Here is a 22,779-nt window from a genome sequence, read left to right as displayed (position 1 = left end):
GCATAGCTCGTTCCATCGCCCGCTGTGTGACAATTCTTATGAGGCCCAAAGTTAGCGATCAAGTCTCGGATCGACGAAAATCGGTTCATGTAATTGAAATGTTAGTTAAAAACATAAGTACCTACCTGTTCTACAGTTATATTTGTAGCAGCTATTACTGAAAATGATATATTTGAAACAATAATGAGATAGAGAATGGCACTGCTTATCACTTTCAATTTGAGTAACTTTCCGATTGTCCCAATTAAAATAAACACTTAGTATAATTTAAATGGATTCTCAACAGTTAATATTGAATCTATTTGACCATTAAATCCTTATTTAAAAAAGTACAGAAGATTTAATTGACGCTATGAGACTTTATTTTTCTTAGATTTGTAGACTGTTCAATGTTGATGAAACATGCCAAATCTTTGATAGATTGATGGTAGACCTATTACTTGTAGTATTCTTTTTTGATATTGCTAAATCAGCACGAAGTTTTCTTACAAATTACAGAGTGCTTACACTTTATTTTTCTGGTAGGTTCTTCGCAGCATCACAACAAACCATCATATTTAAGCACATTGAGCACATTATTAGAACAATTAAACCTAAAGTAAAAGTTTAATTTAATCTGTTAAATAAAATGCAATTGTTGGCATGTAAGGAGGTACGTTACGTTGGTCCGTGTTAAGCGATTTTAATAACGACTCCTTAAAAAATATTACCAAAGCCAAAGTTGCTTAGGTACACCGTAAAAAGAAATTGTATAGCAAATCTGGTGGAAGAAAATCAAGATACACATGATACGTTAATGCGGAGAGATCTATTCTTCAGAACGTTCTATAGAGACAAAAGAGTAGTATATTAAACATTAATAAGCCATGTACCTAATAAATGAAAAATTGTGTACTAAAAGGCCTGTGTGGTTGCGAATAGCTAATGGTAGAGCAACAAACACATTGTAAAAAGTTTACTTTGCCAAATTTTTTAACCTAAACGCATACTTGCATTTCATAGAGCGAATACTTTACTCGCAACACACGTCGAATAAAAATTAGTATATATTTATAAGAAAAAAAAAGTTATACGTGCTAGATTTCATAACAGCCAATACCATGAATCAGTTTGAATCATCGAGCGTATAGTTGTATATGTTTGAGAACTGCTACTGGAATTGTTGTACAGGTTTTACTTCGACTGGTATCTGGTCAGCAGACCAACTGTGACCAGCCAGTATGGAGGACGTGTTCGCTCTCGTCGTTTTAACACGTGAGTCATTGTGTCTTATTTCAATAACCATAAGGGTGATAGTAATGTGTTTTGTATTAAAATACCGTTTCAACATTTTCCATTGAGTATATAGTACATAGTGTCCTGTTGTGATACTTTCACCTATTGTTTGGATGCACTGACACGTGTGATAGCACAGAGTTGTTGCTACATTAACCTTCTTTGGTTTTCGTGAAGTTATAACGTAAATTAAAAACAAGTTTTGCGTTTACTTTAGGTAAAGCATACACAGAGATTCGTTTTATCTCGTCTTCTAATGTTTTCTTACCTTGACTGCATTGGTTCTGTTTTCTTATGGATTGTGTTTTAGAAAATATTCCCTTTATTTTGTACTAACAGACAACCGTGACTTCGTTCTGCGAGAAAAACTGTGCAAAGTAATCCTGTTTCACCCCTTCCTATTTGCATTTTCGCGAAAAAACCAACTTATATTCAGTTAAAAGGTCCACTTCAGGTATCTCTGTACTAAACTTCATGTAAATCGGTTCAGTATCTTAACCGTGTAAAGATAACAGACAGACAATCTCATTTATAGGACGCCGGCAACTTCGTCTTCGTGGCATTTAACTTACTTTTTAGTAGCGGACACCACGTTTGAGTATAAAAAGTAACAAGTCATCTATATCCGAATTCCAGCTAAATCCATTCCGTAGGTTTTGCGTGAAAAAGTAACAAATAACTATAGTGAGTACATATTAAAAATTAAAGTGAGCTAAAATAACTTTTTCCCTGGAAAATTTAATTTTTTGTCATCCACTAACAGCACAATCAATTTATTAATTAACTAAGTATGTAATCAATTCTCATAATATTTTTTAATCTGTTAATTCGTGGTGACTATTGATTCCATAGGTGAATCTAATTACATTTTTTGTCGAGTTTTGGATAGATTATTTAGCGGGGGACCACCGGTACCAGTTAAACTAGAAAGTGGTCTATGAGAAAAAAAAAGTTTGGGAACCTCTGATTTACACGTTCTGGAGTTATAAATTACACACATACAAGATTTATTAATTTTTTTATCTGGATAAATTTTCTTAAGGCTAGTATAAGGATTCGTCCGTGACTTGTTATATACTTACCATCCCGACAGGCCAAGACGTAACGCCAAGCGATTTAGCGTCCAGGCACGATATGCTGCTTAGAAGTCAGTAAAAAATACAATAAATAAGTCCTTCTTCCAAGTCAATAGAGCACATCGTCACCTAACTTGTTATGTGAGCATAGAAAATAAAAGACTTAGCCCCTATTCGCACGAGAGTTTATTTTAACGGACGGTAAAAAGCATGCAAATGCATTGCCAAGTATATGTTCATATGACATGGTTTTTAAATACGACGCTTTAAAAATTATAAACTTAAAACTAAAAAAAACGAGTTTTTTATGAAGTTAGATGAAGGTCTATTTCCAACGCTCAAAATTCAAAATGTAACACTGCTCGAAAAAAACTGTCGTGCGAATGAGGGCTTACAGTGAATAAACCTTATTTATACCTTATACTTCCTATTAAGCGCGATATCATCTCTAGCTGCTTCGTTAGATATCGTTAAATTAGTAAAATCGGTCTTATAAGCGAATTTGCAATACAAAAATAGGTTTAGATATTATCGGCCAATAAACATATTTACAAGTAGACCATGCAGTCATTGTATAATAAACTAGATCTAGATTCTAGATCATCAGGTTCAACAAACAGGATTCATTAATTGATGATAATTAAAAGTTCACCGTTCACTAAACTTGCACTTGGATTGACTGATTTAATTAAATCCTGATTGACTGATTGATTTAATTAAAACCTAAGTAGTATTTTGTCTGAAGCCATGATAGCCCAGTGGATATGACCTCTGCCTCCGATTCCGGAGGGCGTGGGTTCGAATCCGGTCCGGGGCATGAACCTCCAACTTTTCAGTTGTGTGCATTTTAAGAAATTAAATATCACGTGTCTCAAAAAACGGTGAAGCAAAACATTGTGGGGAAACCGGCATAGGTACCAGAGAATTTTCCTAATTCTCTGCGTGTGTGACGTCTGCCAATCCGCATTGGGCCAGCGTGGTGGACTATTGGCCTAACCCCCTCATTCTGAGAGGAGACTCGAGCTCAGCAGTGAGCCGAATATGGGTTGAGAATGATGATGATGAAGATGATTTTGTCTGATAGGCTTCGGCCGTGACTATAGTTACCACCCTACGAGCACGGCAAACGGCATATTACCCTACGGCAAAGACGTGTCGCCAAGCGATTTAGCGTTCCGATACTCGTCTATTGTCGTACCCACTCATAACTGTATTTTCCGACTAAATGGAGGGCGACGGGTATATTGATCAAGTTTAAAAAGATATGGCAAATATTCTTTAAAAAATTATTAATAATTGTATGCACAATAGGCTACTTGCCTCTTTTGTAAACAATGTTTAAACTGAATTATGGAAGTATTATAAGCTATATTTAAATGTCCTGTCAATAACCAGTAAAAAATTCAATATAAATGAAAAAATATCTACTTAAAATTTTTGCCGCCGAAACACAACACATTAGGAAGTGACGACATTCATAAAGATAACGTGATTGGCATTTGCTGTGATGTGATATGTTACGTCACCGCAAGCGCCAATCACAAACCGATGCTTTCTAGCGAATGACGTCAAGGTTTATGATTGGCGTTTGCGGTGACGTGATGAAAATACAATTTTGTTTTATAAAAATATTACAATTACGAGATTATTTTCACAAATAAAAATGTGATTTTTTTTTATTCTTTACAAGTTAGCCCTTGAGTACAATCTCACCTAATGGTAATGCAGTCTACGATGGAAACGGGCTAACTTGTTAGGAGGAGGATGAAAATCCACACCCCATTCGGTTTCTACACGGCATCGTACCAGAACGCTAAATCGCTTGGCGGTACGTCTTTGCCGGTAGGGTGGTACTGGTAACGTCACGGCCAAAGCCTCCCACCAGCCTAATTAGAGTGATTAGTGATTAGTGATTAATGATTAGAGTTTCTTGGCATCTAAACAGCCCATATGTAAAAAATCTTCTTAGTTTTATACAGCAGGCGAGTAGCCTATTGACCGAAATCCACCACCGACACCTATCAATTAAATAAAAAAAAATAATACCTGAAAGAAAATTGCTTACTTCCGGCTTAATGTAACTACAGTTATTAGATTTACGCCTTTTTGTAACAGTTTTTTTTGTTGTGTAATATGAGTGTAATGTTTGAACAACTGATTTATATTTGCTTTGATTAATGAAAATAGGCCGCGTTTTCTTTGTAATTCTGCGGTTGCAGTCAGTTATTAGAATTGCATCGTGTCGGTATATTGATGTGTGATTTATTGGACTTATTGCCTGTGATGGCCAAGCAGGCCAATTCACTAACTTGCCTTTAGACCTCCTTAATCCGGCCCTGTCGCAACATCCGTTTTTAGTGGACGTCTACTAACAATAAAAAGCTGCCTGCCAAATTACATATTTCTTCGTCAAGCGGTTTTTGAGATTTCGTGATGAGTGATTTTCGCTTTCAACTAGCTGTATTTTACCTACCTATTCACTATTTATTTAATGCTAACTGATCTAAATTGATATTATAGGACAACCTTTCGTTATATCGAGTAAGCAGATGACATTACCCAGTAGCCATTATGGTTTTTGTTAGCAATGGGCTGGGATAATAATATGAAGAATACTGTTGTTATGAAATTAGCAAATTTTAACAGGTAGCAAACATATTACGAGAAAGTTAGTGAATTGGCCTAGTGAATTATCTTTCGGCAAGTACCTAAGTTGAACCAAAAATGTCAATTGTCTGCGCAGATACAATTATAAACAAAAGTGTCCGACCGATACATCATTGAAGCCGAAGCCTCTCTGGCCAGCCAGACCTGGACTAATTAAGAAAACCTCAATCGGCCCAGCCGGGGATCGAACCCAGGACCTCCGTCTAGTAAATCCTTCGCGCACACCACTGCGCTGCATCTCGTCTTCGGCCTTCCTCTTCTTTTTTTCATTCCATTTGCAAATTCAACACCTACCTACTCTTCAGGTAATTCTGGATTTTCCGCATTATTTCGTTGTTATCAACTTATATTCGGCTCACTGCTGAGCTCGAATCTCCTCTCAGAGGGGTTAGGCCAATTAGTCCACCACGCTGGCCCAGTGTGGATTGGCAGACTTCACACACGCAGAGAATTAAGATAATTCTCTGGTATGCTGGTCTCCTCACGATGTTTTCCTTCACCGTTTGAGACACATGATATATAATTTCTTAAAATGCACACAACTGAAAAGTTGGAGGTTCATGCTCCGGACCGGATTCAAACCCACACCCTCCGGAATCGGAAGCAGAGGTCATATCCACTGGGTTATCACGGCTCTCTAACTTTTTACTCCTCAACTTTTCTATCACTAGCGCCACTTTCAGACTTCCTCTATTAGACTCATTCCTTATTTTAACCATTCTTGTCACACCACACATATGTCATACGCATTTCGTTCGTAGGTAGGTATACTAATCGGAATATTTTGCTATGAAGAATTGCAACCCTTCAAGTAATACAGCGCTTGTATGCAAATTATTACTACACCAATTACGAATTATTACCGGAAAATTATGCGATTAGATCTAAGGTAATACATGCGATACAAGTAACAAGCGCAAATATATTGTCGATGGTCCGTATACATACCTACTTAGCTGATACAATAGAACTCTCACTTCTTTTGATGTGAAACATCTATAGCCGCACGTAAAACCGATTTCCAGCGTGACGACGCGTCACCACGGCATGCGTCGTACCGGAACGCTAAATTGCTTGGCAGTACGTCTTTGCCGTTAGGGTGGTAACTAGCCACGGTCTAAGTCTCCCACCAGCCAGACCTGGACCAATTAAGAAAACCTCAATCGGACCAGCCGGGGATCGAATCCATGACCTCCATCTTGTAAATCCACCGCGCTTTCCACTGCGCCACGGAGGCCGTCAAAAATGTATGTTGGTGTACTAAGCAAGTGATTTCTATACGAACTACAGTTATTACAGTCAAATATACCTACTTAACATTCTTGTATGGTGATGTGGACGTTGGGTAGCCAAGTTATAATGGTAGATACATTAACTTTCAATTGAATACGTACTTTATTCCAATAGAGTCAAGTGTTTAATTTGAATTTATTGCTTACTCAGGTATTTCTTAACTATACGTACCTGAATATTTAATATACTAACAGTATGAGTTACAACCTACTCGTAACCTACGTAGAGTTAACTTCCATTCATACATTTTGTGATAACTTGTTGTTTACTAAATAAATGATAACACGTTGCCATCTACCAACCAACAACGTATTGGTAGGTAGGTGCATACTCACTTATAGGTGGTAATAATCAATCAAATAATTATGATAATAAATATTACGTATGCATAACTACGGATTATATAAATTGGCGTTAATAATTGTTTTGTTCCGAGAGAATCACGCCGAGGGAACTTTGAAATTCTAATTGTTTCCTGTCTTTTCTTTTCCCGATGGGCAAGTTTGGAACAAACTTCTTGTGCTGCTAAATTTGAATGCCCTTGTAGCAGCATCACCTGATAAGACCCGAAGGCTGAAATAAGGATAGAGGACGGAACGACTCTCTAAGGGCGTCTCCTATGAGACTCGGACCTCGGCTTAGAGGGTCATTCGGGAGGGTCACCGTGACCTGAGTGAATCAGTCCGATCGTGAGTTAGAAAACCGACGTCCGGGTGACGTTAGTTATCTGGGACCTCGTCTTCGCCGGCGAAGTCTATCTATAGTCCAAAGACAGGACACCGTAAATAATTAATTTTAGTAGATCCGAATATATGAGGACTTAGTCCTTACCGACCTGTCGACCGACCGACCGACATTTTTGTGGCGCAGTGGTATGCGCGGTGGATTTACAAGACGGAGGTCCTGGGGACCGATTGAGATTTTCATCCTCCTCCTAACAAGTTATCCCGCTTCCATCTTAGATTGCATCATAAAAAAAAAACTGTCTAGCCGAGATTTGTCATGAGAAAAAAACAGTCAATCTAACGTTTACATATTTTAAGCTTCATACTTTCGCAATTGGTATGGAATTTGGTTATTAACCAAACCAGTAAAAAGTTAAAATAAAAATGTTAAATTATCATGTTCTGGACAGACTTTTTTAGGCAACCCATTGGCAATATATTTATATTTAAAAAAAGTCTGTCCAAGTTTTTTTTACGGGAATATATAGGCACGGAATCTTAGACCATTCCTTGTGGTTTGACATCCCTTAAATCTTAACATTCAATCAATGAGCATTCAATCAATGAAACGACAAAGATATTCCTGTCACCCATCGAGGGAGACGACCTTAGGGAGAGCGCTCGCAAAAAGTGGACCTTGAAAACTTGTTTAAGTTCCGCTGCCAGTTGTGAAGATCGCAAACAAGAGAAAATAACACATTGAAATGTTGCGTGTATAGAGATTACTTTGTAGGGACCCCGACGGCGTAATTTATATACCCACGTAATAGTTACCCTTTTCTGTTTATTTTTGATGAACATACGATTGAAAATATTTTTTTTTATACTTCAACTAAACTAACAAACCTTTAAATTTAGTCGAAGTAAGGCGCTTTAGAAATATCGTCATACAAGATATATGATATAGATAGAGCCGATGGACGTTGGGGAGAACCGATTGGCGGTGGCAGAGCCGATGGACGTTGGGGTCCCAAAGTCTGGAATGGCGACCCCGCACTAGTAAGCGCAGTGTTGGCCGACCCCCCACCAGGTGGACGGACGACATCAAGCGAGTCGCAGGGATTCGCTGGATGCAGGTGGCTCAATATCGTGATGTTTGGAAGTCCCTACAAAAGGCCTGCAGTGGACGTCCATCGGCTGATATGATGATGATGAAGGCGCTTTAGAAGTTTAGAATTTTCAAATTGAGGTCACGCTCATTTCGTTTTTCGTTCGTATTAAACCAGCAGACGCCCCGTGGTTTTACCGGTGTAATTCCCGTTTCCGTGTATCTATTCATAAAAGATTTTTATTTTTTTATTTTTTTATTTATTTATTATAGATACTTAGATAGATCTTAGATCAGAGTAGGATATTCAAGCGTTTGTATTACTGTATTCATAGAGTTATTGTATAACAAAATCTAGGTAGCTACTAATCGTTCAGTACAATGCGACCAAGAGAAGAGAAATAGACAAAATATTGTCCAATGGCGGCGTAGTTGTCCCAGTCCCAATTCGTCGTAACGCAATGAAAAAGATATCTAGCGGTATTTCTGGTTGCACCGCCGTTGATTGTTTGTCTATTTCAATTAACTACTAGTAGTTTTCTAAATTTTAACACACAATTTGTTTTTTTCAGTGTTACAACTATGCCGAGGCCAAATGATACAGCCGGAATGGTTCGCTGCAAACCTAGTCAACCAGGACCCAGGTTACACACCGAAACCAATAACGGAGATATTCACAAGCGATTCGCCGTTTACCCCCAAAAATCCGGCACTGTTCACACAACCGCCGACCGTGGCAAGTTCTCCTTTACCGCCCGCTTCAAAGCTATCTTCTTCAGTAGCCCAGAATATTAATCCCGCTTCACAAAATGGAGAATCACCTCGGGGAACACCAGAAATAATGTCACAAGTTGTAGACAATTCACCGAAGACCGACTTACCAAACTTTCTCATAGTCTTCGATCCTAGAGGACCGGTGAATGAGAATATACAGCCACCGATACCGTCATCGAGACAACCCTTACCAGAAACGACGCCAGTACAAAATAAACCAACCACTGCCATCGTTTCTCCCTCTACAACGCAATCTACTACAGCAATGCCACCATCCCTAGGAACACTACCTCCTTTCCCGCAAGGAGTTCCACCACAAATACTAAGCACTTTGTCTCCACCAATATGGCCACTTAATTCGATGTTCCTCTATCCAATTCTTCCGTTTAACCGTAGTGTAACTCCAGCAGCACCGGTTACGCCAACAATTGTCCCAAACCTGTCTCCGATTCGTCAACCTGCAAGACCACTGGCTCCAAAGCCCACGTTGACTGTAAGGGTCAAAGCTCCAAGGGGTTCGATCACTAAATTACACATAAATCCAACAACAACAGTTAGACCAACTACGACCAGAAGACGAAAGTCTAACAGAAGGACAAATAACTATGAAACATGTGTAAATTCGTGCAGCGGGAAAAAGGAGCCAATCTGCAGCAGTCCCATGGGAGTGAACCCCATTGATCCAGACCGGTTGAAAGGATTCCCTTCTCTATGCCATATGGCCTGCCACAACTCTTTTAAGAGAGACCGTAAGTATCTATCAGTTTGTCAGTTCATGTGGTAGATACGGTAGGTGACTATAGAGTCTGCGGATTGTTGTTTTGAGAGCAGAAGAGTTTAAACTTCGATCTTTAACGGTGCATTTCAAAGGGCTGCCACGAATTTACGTGTTTGGCGATTAAAGACATGACTTCTCATTTCATGCAGAGGAAAACTTAAAATATTACGATTGGTTAAGTGGCTGAATGCAGAAGCCTGCAACGGTCCAAAGCCACCAAGGTCGAAACTATAGTTGCCTACGGTACTTACAATCTTAAAAGCATAGGCTGTCAGACTTTCAGCACAGGCTCTTAACCTACTATGCGTAATGCCATTTAAAGGCGTTCAATTGATTTAAAGATGCACTTTCATCCTTGTACTCAATCTATAAATGGTAATAACTTCCAATTTCAGTCTCAATTCGATCTAACTAATGGATAACCAGTTTTGTAAGTCTCACACTCTCTAATCCATAACATAGAAAACTTTCTACACGTTTATTATTAGATATTGCCAATTTATTACTTTAAACCGCATTTCGAAATGTTAGCCATACGTTCACATAATCAGACAAGTAATATCTGCCTTTGGACATCACCCCCAAATCTCCTGGTGACAACGCTGAGGTCCCATTAAGAAGCCTCCGGCACTTATAATAAGCTCAGAATGAAAAAAAAAACAGTTGTACAAACATTTTTTCTTTCAGAAGTGTACCAAAAAGTGGCGAATGGACGTTGCGGCAAACTACGAACGCGCATACGGCCTGTGGACAAGAACAAACTCAACAGAGAAGAGCTAAACAAAGCCCAATACACCATAGTGCATAATTCACCTGAAACTGTCGTGGAATTCTCGCCGGTAAGGCATTGAGATACAGGATTAAATCGAATGCACAAAAGCATAAAAAAAATATTGACGGAACGGTCATAACATCACGCATAAGCTAGTCGTGTTTATATAGACAGGAATGTTGTGTGTAATAAGTTTTTATTGCTTCTATAATACAAATGTTTTTTCCTAATATGATTGAATAAGCTGATAATATTCATCGTTACGGAAGATACATACTGTTGGTGCGTTTCTTATATTGTGTAGGTATCTATTACGAAATCGCTCAAACTGTTGGAATGGAAAAAATGATTGTATTGAAGTAGTAATAACAGATGGTTGATGTAATTTTTATGCCCACCTGCTTTTTATTTTTGTATAATTTAACACTTTCTATGAAGTAGGTAAGCTATATATACTGAAGACAAAATGTTTTCTTTGCTAAAGTAATTATTATCACCTACAAATTTTACACAACCGTCGTTGAGACTTGACCATCTAAGAACAAACAACAACGCTAAAGAATAATAATAATTATTACAAGCATATTGAATCTTTATCCATTCTTATGAAATAAACTTTATGCTAGAAGTGTAAACGTTTCAAATTAATTAATCGCTTAGAACGATTAAATAATATTTAATTCTAATAATTATTATTCTTGTTCATACACTTTGCTGTTACAATATTTAATACATAGTTGGAGAGAAAAAGAAGGAATTAAGTAATCAGGACAAAGAAATGTGCATAATATTCATTAAAATATTGTTCAATTGATGTTTCAATGGAAAGAAGAAACTGGTCATGGCAAAAATACTTCTATAAAGAACTGACATAAGGAGGTCCACCAATGAGAGGTGGGCATTTTCTGTATTTGTAAGTTTTATATGGCTATAATAATATAATTATGTGTAAAACCCTTCATAACACATTTTATTTCAACAATTTCAATATTGTAATGTATCTCATTGCGCACATGTGCCGTAATGTAAAATAAAATGCACATGTGCTGTAATGTAATATTATCCTTACCTTACCTATATTACATTACATTACCTTTATCAGACAGTTTTTATGTCAGAAAGGTGCTCAACATTTTATGAATAAAATTAACTTTGTGAGATAAAACATATTAAAACATTTATTTCTTTCATTTTAATTATTTAGACAATAAATTACAACTATTTATCTGTAACAGAAACACTAAAATATTTGCCTTAGAAAAACTGGTGCTCGCACTTCGCGATCTGTGTAAAAATGACAAGCGTGTCAAAATGTCATCATAAGGAAAACAGGCAAAGATGCAAATTCATTTTCAGAAAGTGTGTTAAAAATGTGTTTCCTCGCAAATGTGTTATAAAACGTCGTATGACACACGTGCGCCTTGATAATTACAGCCTCTACATTCCTTACTATAGCTTTATTGCAATATCGCCTCGGCTGTAATTTTCAACTTACTGCACTTATAATTATCTCATTATACTATTATTTATAAATGTTGCACACAAGTCAAAATGTTATATTACGACTAGCCACAACTCAAGCCGCTTTTTCTTAAGCGTGTCTTATTAAGTTGATGGAAAAACAAGACTTTTATGTAAGTTAATTATTATTAAAGTATTAATTAATTCCGTCCAGAGATTACAATTTATTTTTACATATTTGTAAGGAATTATATATATTTTTTTACCTATTTAATGTTAAAAAGTATGGAAAAAATAAATTAAAAACGCTGAGATTAAAAAAAAACTTTTTAATTAATTGTGTTTTCATTTAACCTACACCTTAAAAAGTAATATTTACAGTTTACACTTATATCGAGACTGTGACTTTGAAACATTTTTGTTGCTGCTAACTAATGTGGGCTATAGACCGTCAGTTGTAACAGGGCTTTCACACGGGCCACTGGCCACAACCACAAAACGTCGCTACCGGCATATTTCGTATTTTTCATACATTTTATATGGCCGCCACACGCTACAATCGTCGCTGCTCGCTTCTTATAGCCCACTAAACACAAAACGACACAAAACGCCGTCACACGCCACTCGCGCGATTATTATACTGCATGTATGGATTAAATCTGCTGTAGGCGGTCCCTTGCATGAATGTACGCGACTCACTACACAAAGGGAGAAGTGGCGAATGCTCGTGAGGCGTATTACATTTGCCTCCAACACGTCCTAAAGACCACGACCGCTCTGTCAAGAGCGCAGCGACAAAGAAGATGGATTAAAAAAATTGCAGCCTTTTGTGGCTCCTTCTTGCTTCTTGTAGCGTCGTTTGTGGCTGTCGCGTGTAGCCCGTGTGCGGCGACAGTTAGGTACAGTTTTATCCAATATATTTCAATCATCAATTTCAATATTGTTAAAACTGTCTCTGTTTGCCGTACAAACGGACAATACAATTGAACATTTCGACTGCAGATATGTAGCCCGCTTTATATATTTCTCTAAACTATTGTAAAACTCATTTTTCTTTTGGATAATCGATGATGATAATAATATTCTCCCGACCGACGGTCACGGCGGCTAATCTAGTAGATATTATAGTGCCCAAGTGTGTGCGCAAGCCCAGGTGCACTCTCTCTTCCCTCACTCTCGAAATCCGATGGGACGGCAGACCGACACGACCGGTGAGAGATCAGGCGCAGGCTTTACGTGCTTTCCGAGGCACGGTGGTACTAACACCGCCAACTTCCTAACTCCAGGCTGCTATTAAGATTTTCCTTGTAAGAAAAATCCCAATAACCTATTTTTTTTTTTGTTGGCCTGACCCGGGATTTGAACCCTGGACCTCATTGTCCGTAGCTGAACCAGCTAACCACGGGACCAATGAGGCAGTTAATGCAGTTAAAAAGTATGACGGTCGAGATTATACTCCCGTCATTTGAGACTACCAATTATTGTATTTCATGGAAAATATTCTTCTCTCTACTTGTAATATATTGTAAATATTGGTCTTGCTAGTCAGCACACATGGGTTTGATGAGTTTAATTATTTTAATTCTGCTAAATTCTCTAAAACCTTTGTTGAAAGTTGCCTTGTTGTTGATTGCCAGCCCCCTGTTGTTGGCCGCCGAACATCATCTGTTGTTGTTGATGGAACTCCTGTTGTCCGCCGCCGCCAGTGTTGTTTCCTTGATTTGGACCTACAATAAGAAACTTGGGAATGAATTTGATTGTTGATGTAAATACTGTAGGTACTTTAATGTTATATATTTTTTTCTTTTAATTCTTTTTTATATATTTTTAACTAGTTATAAGTTTTAAGTTGGTTTAGCTTTGAATATAGTTTTATGTTGCCTGTTTTCGTGGAGGCACTTGGAACTGGGTCCTAGCTGAAAAAATTTGCTGAGCTGGGACCTTTTTCTAGGTTATGCCACATATCGCAGGGTATTATTCTTAAATAATTGTGAGGTGTGGCATAATGTAGTAATAAATATATTTTCTTTCTTTTCTTTCTTTCTTTCTTTCTTTCAATATAAAAATATCTAAATTATTATTTTACAAATTGTAAAATACCTATTTTCTATTAGTTATTTTAAATAACTAATAAAAAATAGGTATTTGAGTTTACAATTGAGTTCTTGCCCAGTACAGGAGAGCAGGAAAGTGAGCCGAATAATAAAAAAAATCAATTTAAAAATGTTGATAATGATGATGCATGGTTGCATGGATGCATGGACCTATAGGTACGGTATAGAGACATAGAGATACAGGTGTTCCGTAATTAATGGATAAAACGCAAATGGTAGATACACCACCTAATTATCTGAAACTAATTTAAATAGTTTTCCAAAAATCCCTTTTTTTTAATTGGGTCATCTTAACGAAAAAGAAATAATTATTGCATTCAAAGCTTCTTGTACAAAACAAATAAAACATTATTTACAAAAATCGTATTATAGTACATTGGTAATTTAATACATATTGTTCAACAAAAATCAGATCTTCAAAATTTTAATTCCAGCAGCTACAGCATTGAAAAAACTGATTCAAGATAGAAATTTTTTAAAAATCCGAATAAAAAATATAACTTGGTCGATTTTTGGAAAATTATTCAAATGAGTTTTAGACAAATAGGTGGTGTATCTACCATTTGCGTATTATCCATTAATTACGGGACACCCTGTATAATGATCGTTGTACAGACCTGCCATTCTCATTCTTTTGGCATTGTTGGCGCCGTGGTCATGGTTGTTAGCTTGCACTTGATTTTGTTGAGTCTGAAATAACATAATTAATTACATATTAATTGTTAGTAAAATAATTATTATCAATTAGCCTTATAAGGTGATTGTATTAAACTTTTTTAGCTAACACTAGTGTTAATAACAATTAAGGCGGAATTACATTTGTCTGACGTGTCGTGTCGTGACGCATCAGCATAGAATCGTTATCATACATTTTGTATGGCAACGTTTACACATGTGTTGTGACATGTCGTGATGTCTTCTGACGTGTCGCATACAAAATGTATGATACCGATACCGTTCTTTTGCGTCACGACACGACACGCCAGACAAATATAATTCCGCCTTTACGGGGACCGATGGCATAAAGGCGGATTTATATTTGACGTGTCGTGACATGACGTGATGACAAGTGTTTGCATTAACATGGAGTGGTGACGCATCAGGACAATGTTTTGAATCAAATCATTCTGACAGCGTCACAACACAGCACTAGTATTAGATACTAGTGTATTGTCATACATTTTGTATGCGGCATATCAGAAATCATCACGATATGTCACAATAAATAACTGTAAACGTTGCCATATAAAATGTATGATTCTGTTCTGATGCGTCACGACACGACACGTCAGTCAAATATAAATCCGGTTTTATCAATGTAAACACTTGCCATAAAGTCATGAAACGACACGTGGCGTCATGCTAGCCAAATATAAGTCCGCCAATAACGTTTTCTCTGACGCAAGGGGTTGTAACATCACCTACTCCCCATCTTTTCTCTTCTGAGAGAGTAGAGAGGATCTTTAATGAAAATTTCTTGAAAGAAAGGGAAGCTCAGTGTTAAAGAACAAAACGTACCTAATTTAAAAACTTAAACTTCACATACTTATACACCAAAACTCTCTAATGAACCAATATAGTTTCACTGAGTTATATAAATTGAAAATCGTCCCCAAAATTTTAATATACCTAGGACAAGTAAAAATAATTTACATCAGACTTGAGATATGCGCGGGCAAACATACACACAGAATTTTACAAACATATATACTCACACACTTATGAAATTTGGCACAAAAGTTTCGAATCTTGTATAGCCTAACATCACATCACACTTCACACTAATATTATAAAGGCGAAAGTTTGTGTGTAAATGTGTAAGTATGTTAAGTTTCTTTTTTACGCTGCGGCTACTGAAGCGATTTGACTGAAATTTGGAATGGAAATAGATTTTACTCTGGTTTAACACATAGGCTACTTTTCATCCCGGAAAAAATCATAGTTCCCGCGGGATTTGTGAAAATTTTAAATTCCACGCGGACTAAGTCGCGGGTGTCCGCTAGTATTATAGAAAAACTGTTCAATTCTGTTAATATTATCTACATACAAATAAAACTGTAACAATAGAAAATAGTGATCTTACATTGGGTTGCTGCTGTTGTTGGTTCTGTCTAGCTTTGGTATCACTCTTGTCCTCCTGATCGTCGTCTGTCAAGAACTCCCTCTTCGGGTAAGGTATTGGGCAACCAGCAAAAACATCCTAAAAACAATAAACAATACTAATTTTGTACTAAAGTGCAACAGAAAACCTAACGAGACAGAGGGACCAAGTTATCATAACAGTTATAGACTAAGTGTCTAATAGAAGGTTCCCGACAAATCTTCCAGACCAGTGTAGTGTGAACCCGGCCTATGGAGTGACTTTGGGAGATACCAGTATTCAAAATATACCTGTGTCGGTAAAGGGTCCTCAGAGAAGTATGGATCTTGCATGGCCTGTTCTGAAGTTATCCTTCTATTGGGATCCATCAGTAAGAGCCTCTGTAGAAGGCTGAATGCCTTGCTGTCTGGCTTTATTTTGTGTCTATCCATATATTTGCTCAGTGAACAGTTCTGGTAACTGGAAAATGTATATTATTATTGATAAGTGCAAATTAAAAGATACAGGTACTCATAGACAGAGAAATAAATTGACAACTGATTGGTGTGCCATTCTCTGTCAAAAGATATTCAATTTATATGTGATGTATATAATAAATAGAATATCATTGAACCTTTTTTTCCCCAATATATACATTGTTTAAGCTGGTTACATATAATTTGCAATTAATTGACGCTGTAATTTTGTTCTCGCGCTATATTTAATAGGGTTGCAAATCCATCGGGATGGGGGTTACTAACAGAAAAAAAAATAATAAATAAATATTTTAAGGGCTCCCATACAACAAACAAAATATTATTGCTGTTTTTATTGATACTAGTACAGAACACTTTATGCGCGTCTTCGACTCACACTTGGCCGATATTTTTTGAAACACATTAGTTTTTATTTTTTGTCAATACGTCTATTCATTTCTCTGTCTATGTAGCTTAAAATGTTATAAATCACATATTGCACATACTTAGATCTTTTAAAATCCTTGACTAAAGTGGCATGCTCTGGCATTTTTCTTATATCTTCCCAATCCTTTTCCTGTGGGAATCCCATTACATTGAATATCCTGTCCAATTGGTCGTGGTGGTATGGATTACTTGTCTTGATATCTTCTTGACGACAGTGAAATATTGGTTCTGATGTCAACAGCTCCGCAAATATGCAGCCTATCGCCCATATATCTGCAAAACATTGAAATATGAATAGAGGAAAGGTAACAGCTAGGAACGTCCAACTTCAAGATAGATGAATCACTGAACCCTGAGGGAATCCTGAGCAAAATTTCTCAGTGCCTCAAGATGTGTAAGAAAGTGTATTTGTTGACTGTGATGATTTACGAATTCGAGACTTGCTCGCTATGGGCCTAGGAGGCTATAGGGAGGCTCAAAATCATGAAGTTTGGAAGTCATTACAAGAGGCATATCCAGCAATCAACATCCATTGACAGATAACGATGGCAATGATGATAGTGAAAGGTATGATAGATTCACAGGCAATTAAGTTGATCAGTTGATGCATATGTTAACTTGTCTAGTATCTCAGATAAATGAGCTGGACACATGGTTTGAAAAAACTCATCTTTAGCAGTGTGTTGGTAACCAGCCACTGTCAAATACTAAGACAACACTTGCTGAGATAGTCTGCTACTAGTATACAGTGGTATCAGTATACAAAGTGGTGCCAGGAATACGACCTTAAATTAATACACAATCGCTAACAGTCAATCAAAATACGATTAGGTGATTAAATTAATTATTGTATAATAAATAAAAAAACTAAATTTTCAAACAAAATAAATTCGGAAATAATCTAAAAAATTCACAAAATCCTTTATCTATACTAATATTATAAAGAGGTAAAGTTTGTAAGTTTGTAAGTTTGTCACATTTTTTAAATGGGGTAATCTTCGGAACTACTGGTCCGATTTCAAAAATTCTTTCACCAGTAGAATGCTACATTATCGGGGAGTGCTATAGGCTATATTTTATATTGGTATCATATATATTAGCCGAGTTATCACAGTTTTTGTCATACAGGTCGGACTAAAAACCTTTTGAAACAGACTTATTCGCATGCGCTGCCTTAACCATTGTGTAAAATTGAAATTAATGTATGGAGACTTTATATATCTTTAAAAGTTCTACAAAAAAGTCCGCGACGCCATATATCTATCTTCTATATATTAGCAGATATAGTACCTTTTGTGTTTTAAAAATTATTAATTTTATATACTTAGGTTTACGTCATTATTTATACAACTAAACTTTAATCCTTATTAAAATAAATTATTTAATAATGACAAGGATATTATGGAGATAAGATTTGCCCTTTACAGTATGTTAATTACTTAAATAGTTTCGGAGATGATACAAAATTTCTAAAAGACGCAGAAATTCCGCTATATGACGCCCGGCGCTTTCATTTACGTAGTTCCCGTTCCCGTGTGAATATGGGGATCAAACATAGCCTATGACACTCGCAAATAACGTAGCTTTCTATTGGTAAAACAATTTTCCAAATCGGTCCAGTAGATCCAGAGATTACCTCCTACAACCACACGAACTTTACCTCATTATATTATTAGCATAGAAGTCTCTATTTCTCTTGGTCATACCACCACTCTCGAAGGACTGGACCGGTTTTGCTAAAGGTAGGAGTAAGATAGAGAAATTACAGGGTAGGGTAGGGTACGGGTAGGGAAGCGTAGGGGTAGGGTAGGTTTAGGGCCGGGTTTAGGGTATTGGTAGGGTAGGGGTAGAGGTAGGGTAGTGGTAGGGTAGAGGTACGGGTAGGATAGGGAAGTGATAGGGTAGGGGTAGGATAGGCGTGAGATAGGGGTACGGGTGGGATAGGGGTAGGAAAGGGATAGGGTACGGGGAGGGTACGGGTTGGATGGGGGTAGGGGTAGAATGGGGGTAGGGTGTAGGTAAGGTAGGGGTAGGGTAGGGGTAGGCTTGGGGTAGGGTAGGGGTAGGGTTGGGGGTAGGGGTAGGGTAGAGTAGGGTAGGGGTAGGGTAGATGTAGGGGTTGGGTAGGGTTAGGTTGGGGTAGTGGTAGGGTAGGGTAGGGGTAGTAGTAAAGTTGACATCGAAATTTACGCGGACGAAGTCGCGGGCGTCCGCTAGTAATAATATAAAACTAACCTCAAGTGACCTGTAGGTAAAAGCGGCAACATCGCGTCTCCTAGTTTTTGGTTATTTGGCGGTCCGTTTGTAGTGCGTAAAGTCACAGGTAAAGTTATTTCATGCACTCGTAGGTACTTATCTACATAAGAATAATCACGCCGCGCCGGCGGGCGGGAGCGCCAAAATTGAATTAATTTGTATTTTGTACGCCGCACGAGACGAGTAGATATTGTTGTTAAATGTTACTAATCAAAACTCACACATTTTAAACATGATAGGTATAGGTAGGTACTCGTACGTATTTACAGTACTTAGCTTAAATTTTTAAATGCTGGAAATGTCCACCATTGATTAAAATACACATGTTACAACGTCGCGAGATATCGGTATAATACTCAGTAGCAGTATCACCGAAACGTGGCATTATGTTTCAATACCAAAACACACTTCACAATAAAAAAAACTACACAAATCACAAGAAATGTTTGATTTGTATAAAACAATGCGCAAGGGTAGCAACTGGCTATCACTCACTTAGTCACTATTCAAAAGACGCCGCCCGCGCCGGGAACCAAATCTAGCAAATACACTAAATGTATTTCTGTCCTATTTCCACTTAGTAAATCTTCCAAACACCTACAGTTAGCTAAATACAAATGATATTGAATGAAAGCCCTTATAGGCCAGGATCCGGTGAATATTTTAACAGTTGATGACTGTCAAGTTAATTTTCCGTGAGTAGCTTCGTCTTGATGAGGCGCCCAACTTTTAAATTTTCGAAAATTATTTATTTTGGTAGCTAAGAGAGTTACTAGATAACAAAAATGTCTGAGCATAGGAACGAAATAACTGACCACGCTATTTGTAAGACAATATGGCTGATAAGTTGTATAACTATTAATTTATACAACTTTTCAGCCATATTGTCCTACAAATTCAATGTTAATTATGCCTCATCAAGACAAAGTTACTCACATAAAATTAATTTGGTAGTAATCAACTGTAAAAATGTTCCCCGGATCCTGGACTATTAGTGCCCAATTGACAACGTCGGTGAATGACCTAGTGAATTTTCGTGAGGTATTTGTATTACATTTACAGCGTGTTCAAAAATTGTTTAAGTGAAAAAATTATCCTGTGGCTAAACCGCTGCATAGAAATTAATAAATATTGGCGTGCAGACTACTTACACGATACCCCATATGTGGTTGAAATTAAGGTCGTAATCGTTTCACCACTTTGTATAATGACATTGAAGGGAATTGACAAACACATCATAATAAGCAGTTGGTCATTATAGACAAAGTCATAATTAACAGATTCTACTGTACCTATATATGTTACAAGCACAAAATTAATAAATCTTTTATATACCTATAGCCTTAGTGTAATGCCTTGCTCCCAGCAACAGCTCTGGTGCTCTGTACCAAAATGTGACTACCACAGGATCCAAATCAGCAAGAGGCTTCAGCGGTGCATTGAACAACCTCGCAAATCCCATGTCAGCAATCTTCACTCTGCCCCTTTCTGGCCCTTCACCCATCACAAGAATATTTGCTGGTTTCTTGAACAAAAACAAATTAACTTGAGCCATAGGCGGTATGCCTCATAATCATACCTACCTACTTAAATGACCTACTACATTATTTCATATTCATGGGTGAATGACTTTAGTAATTCAGTTGGGTATTAGGTATTAGTTACAATTCATGCGTTGTACCATGGTGCAGGTGAGTAGCCTTATGATGATCATAATACGTACTATTATCGTAAATCACGGCAAACTTCCAAGAGTGAAACGAATTGTCACCTACACCATCCGTCTGCATACAACCTGTAGGTATTTATTTACTTACCAAATCTCTATGTAAAACCCAATTGGAATGTAAGTAATGTATTCCATCCAAAATCTGATAGAGCAGACTTTTGACCATGCCTTTTGGCACCATTACAGATTTCTTGTTAGCCTTTGCCGCTCTGTGGAACTTTATGATGTGCCATAAATCATGTTCTGCATAGTCAAATAACAACCATACTTTTCTGTCTGTGTGTGATAGGAACACCCTTATCAGGTTTATAACATTGGAATGCTTTAGCTCTCTGAGCAACTGTAAAATAAATAAAAATAATATTACATTATAACATAATAAATCAATCACATTTATTTTGAACAAAGGATTCCTAAAATTCTATTACCTTTCCCATGTAATCTAAACTTTAAACCTGTTTTTTAATTCTCTCATCATTAGAGCTACATCTTCACCAAGTAACAGGTTTTATCCTCATATTTCCATGGGAACATAATTTTCATATTAGGATGAATGAATGAATTAGAAATGTATGACTATAACTCAAATTGTGGGGATGAAACCATGAAATTTTGGTGTTAAGTCAGGCTTAGGTTTTGATTTTTGTAGGTCACAATTTGACTCAACAACTACTGGGCCAACTTTAAGAAATTCTTCACCATTAGGACTAACTAAAAATGGCTATGTAGTTAGTCTGTACGCCATAGAAGTAGGTGTGAGAGGATTACAGCAAAATCCCTCTATAACTTGCTTAAAGACCTTAGCCTCTCTAGAACTGTAGCAAGTTCTATATTAGAACAGTATCCAAAGCTTTAATAGGTGGTTACTAAATTTGGCTAGGCAGGGAGAACACAAGCGGAGGAGGAGAATATTGATCGATTTTCAAGGAATTTCTTAACCCTACATCCTACAGTCACAAGTCCAAGACTCTGCTCGGAGATTTTCTCTCTACCATGCGATGGACTCAGCACCTGCATGGTGATTCCATGGAATGCTAAGATATTCGTCTCATATCCCCGTGTTTTCACAGACTTACATAGATGAAACTATTCTGCTATTCATCAAAGAATCATAGCTATAAAAAAAACCATGACGCCAACCACTACATTATAGAGCTTGCAATGAAGTTGTTGGAGTTTGTAGGTGGAGAACATCACAAGTAAGAGGCGTAAAGAATAAATTGATATACCGCTATTTCCCTGCAAGCCGACATGGAAAGCCCAGTCCCCTCAATCTGTTTCAGCGCGTAATCCTTCGTATCCGATCCGTCTTTTCTCCTTGCTTTATAAACATGGCCATAGGTGCCTCTTCCAACTTTGCAACCTTCGAAATCGAACAAATCTTCAACTTTGGATCGTTCGTTTTGTGTTTTCATTTTAAATTCATAATCCATCATGACTGAAGCCATTGTTTTGTTTTGAAAATTATCAGCCATTGTAACAAATATATGGTTCGTTACTAAAATAAGTGGCTTTATATCACAACGCGTAAATAATTGATTACAAAATCTAATTAAATGACTCTTCTTTTCCTTACAGTCTGCAAATTGCAAGTTACGATTTACGAATTACGGCGAGTCGAGTCCAAGGAACATATTAAGTCGAGTCGCGGATACGATCACAGATCACTATAGACTACGATACAAAATACAAATTTTAACTTTGGCAGTTGGCAGTTAGCAACTTAGCACGACCACAGAACACTAATACTCATATCGGAGAGCACGACTCACAATCGACTGTCAAGTGTCAATGTCAAGTTTTCACAA

At 37.2% G+C, this 22,779-nt stretch overlaps 2 protein-coding genes across 3 annotated transcripts; one reads left to right on the top strand and one right to left on the bottom strand.

Moving 5' to 3' along the window:
* Positions 1-1,095: 1,095 nt before the first annotated feature.
* On the top strand, positions 1,096-12,200 carry LOC112048327 (uncharacterized). 2 transcript variants are annotated; one of them, XM_024085816.2, is made up of 3 exons: positions 1,096-1,254; positions 8,657-9,607; positions 10,327-12,200. In XM_024085816.2, exons 1-3 carry the CDS (start codon positions 1,221-1,223, stop codon positions 10,485-10,487), a joined length of 1,146 nt encoding a protein of 381 aa, XP_023941584.2. In that variant the 5' UTR covers positions 1,096-1,220; the 3' UTR covers positions 10,488-12,200. The 2 variants fall into 2 exon arrangements, with proteins under 2 accessions (XP_023941584.2, XP_023941582.2); XM_024085814.2 differs by having other exon boundaries at positions 1,097-1,254; positions 10,324-12,200.
* On the bottom strand, positions 12,186-22,645 carry LOC112048328 (cyclin-dependent kinase 8). Its single transcript, XM_024085817.2, has 8 exons — positions 22,201-22,645; positions 21,060-21,311; positions 20,578-20,767; positions 17,046-17,259; positions 16,375-16,543; positions 16,067-16,183; positions 14,601-14,673; positions 12,186-13,596 (listed from the first exon to the last, which is right to left on the bottom strand). Exons 1-8 carry the CDS (start codon positions 22,444-22,446, stop codon positions 13,466-13,468), a joined length of 1,392 nt encoding a protein of 463 aa, XP_023941585.1. The 5' UTR covers positions 22,447-22,645; the 3' UTR covers positions 12,186-13,465.
* Between the last annotated feature and the right edge of the window lie 134 nt (positions 22,646-22,779).

The sequence above is a fragment of the Bicyclus anynana genome, chromosome 13, assembly GCF_947172395.1.
Source record: "Bicyclus anynana chromosome 13, ilBicAnyn1.1, whole genome shotgun sequence".
Lineage (NCBI taxonomy): Eukaryota > Metazoa > Arthropoda > Insecta > Lepidoptera > Nymphalidae > Bicyclus > Bicyclus anynana.
This window is presented reverse-complemented; position numbering and strand designations above follow the sequence as displayed.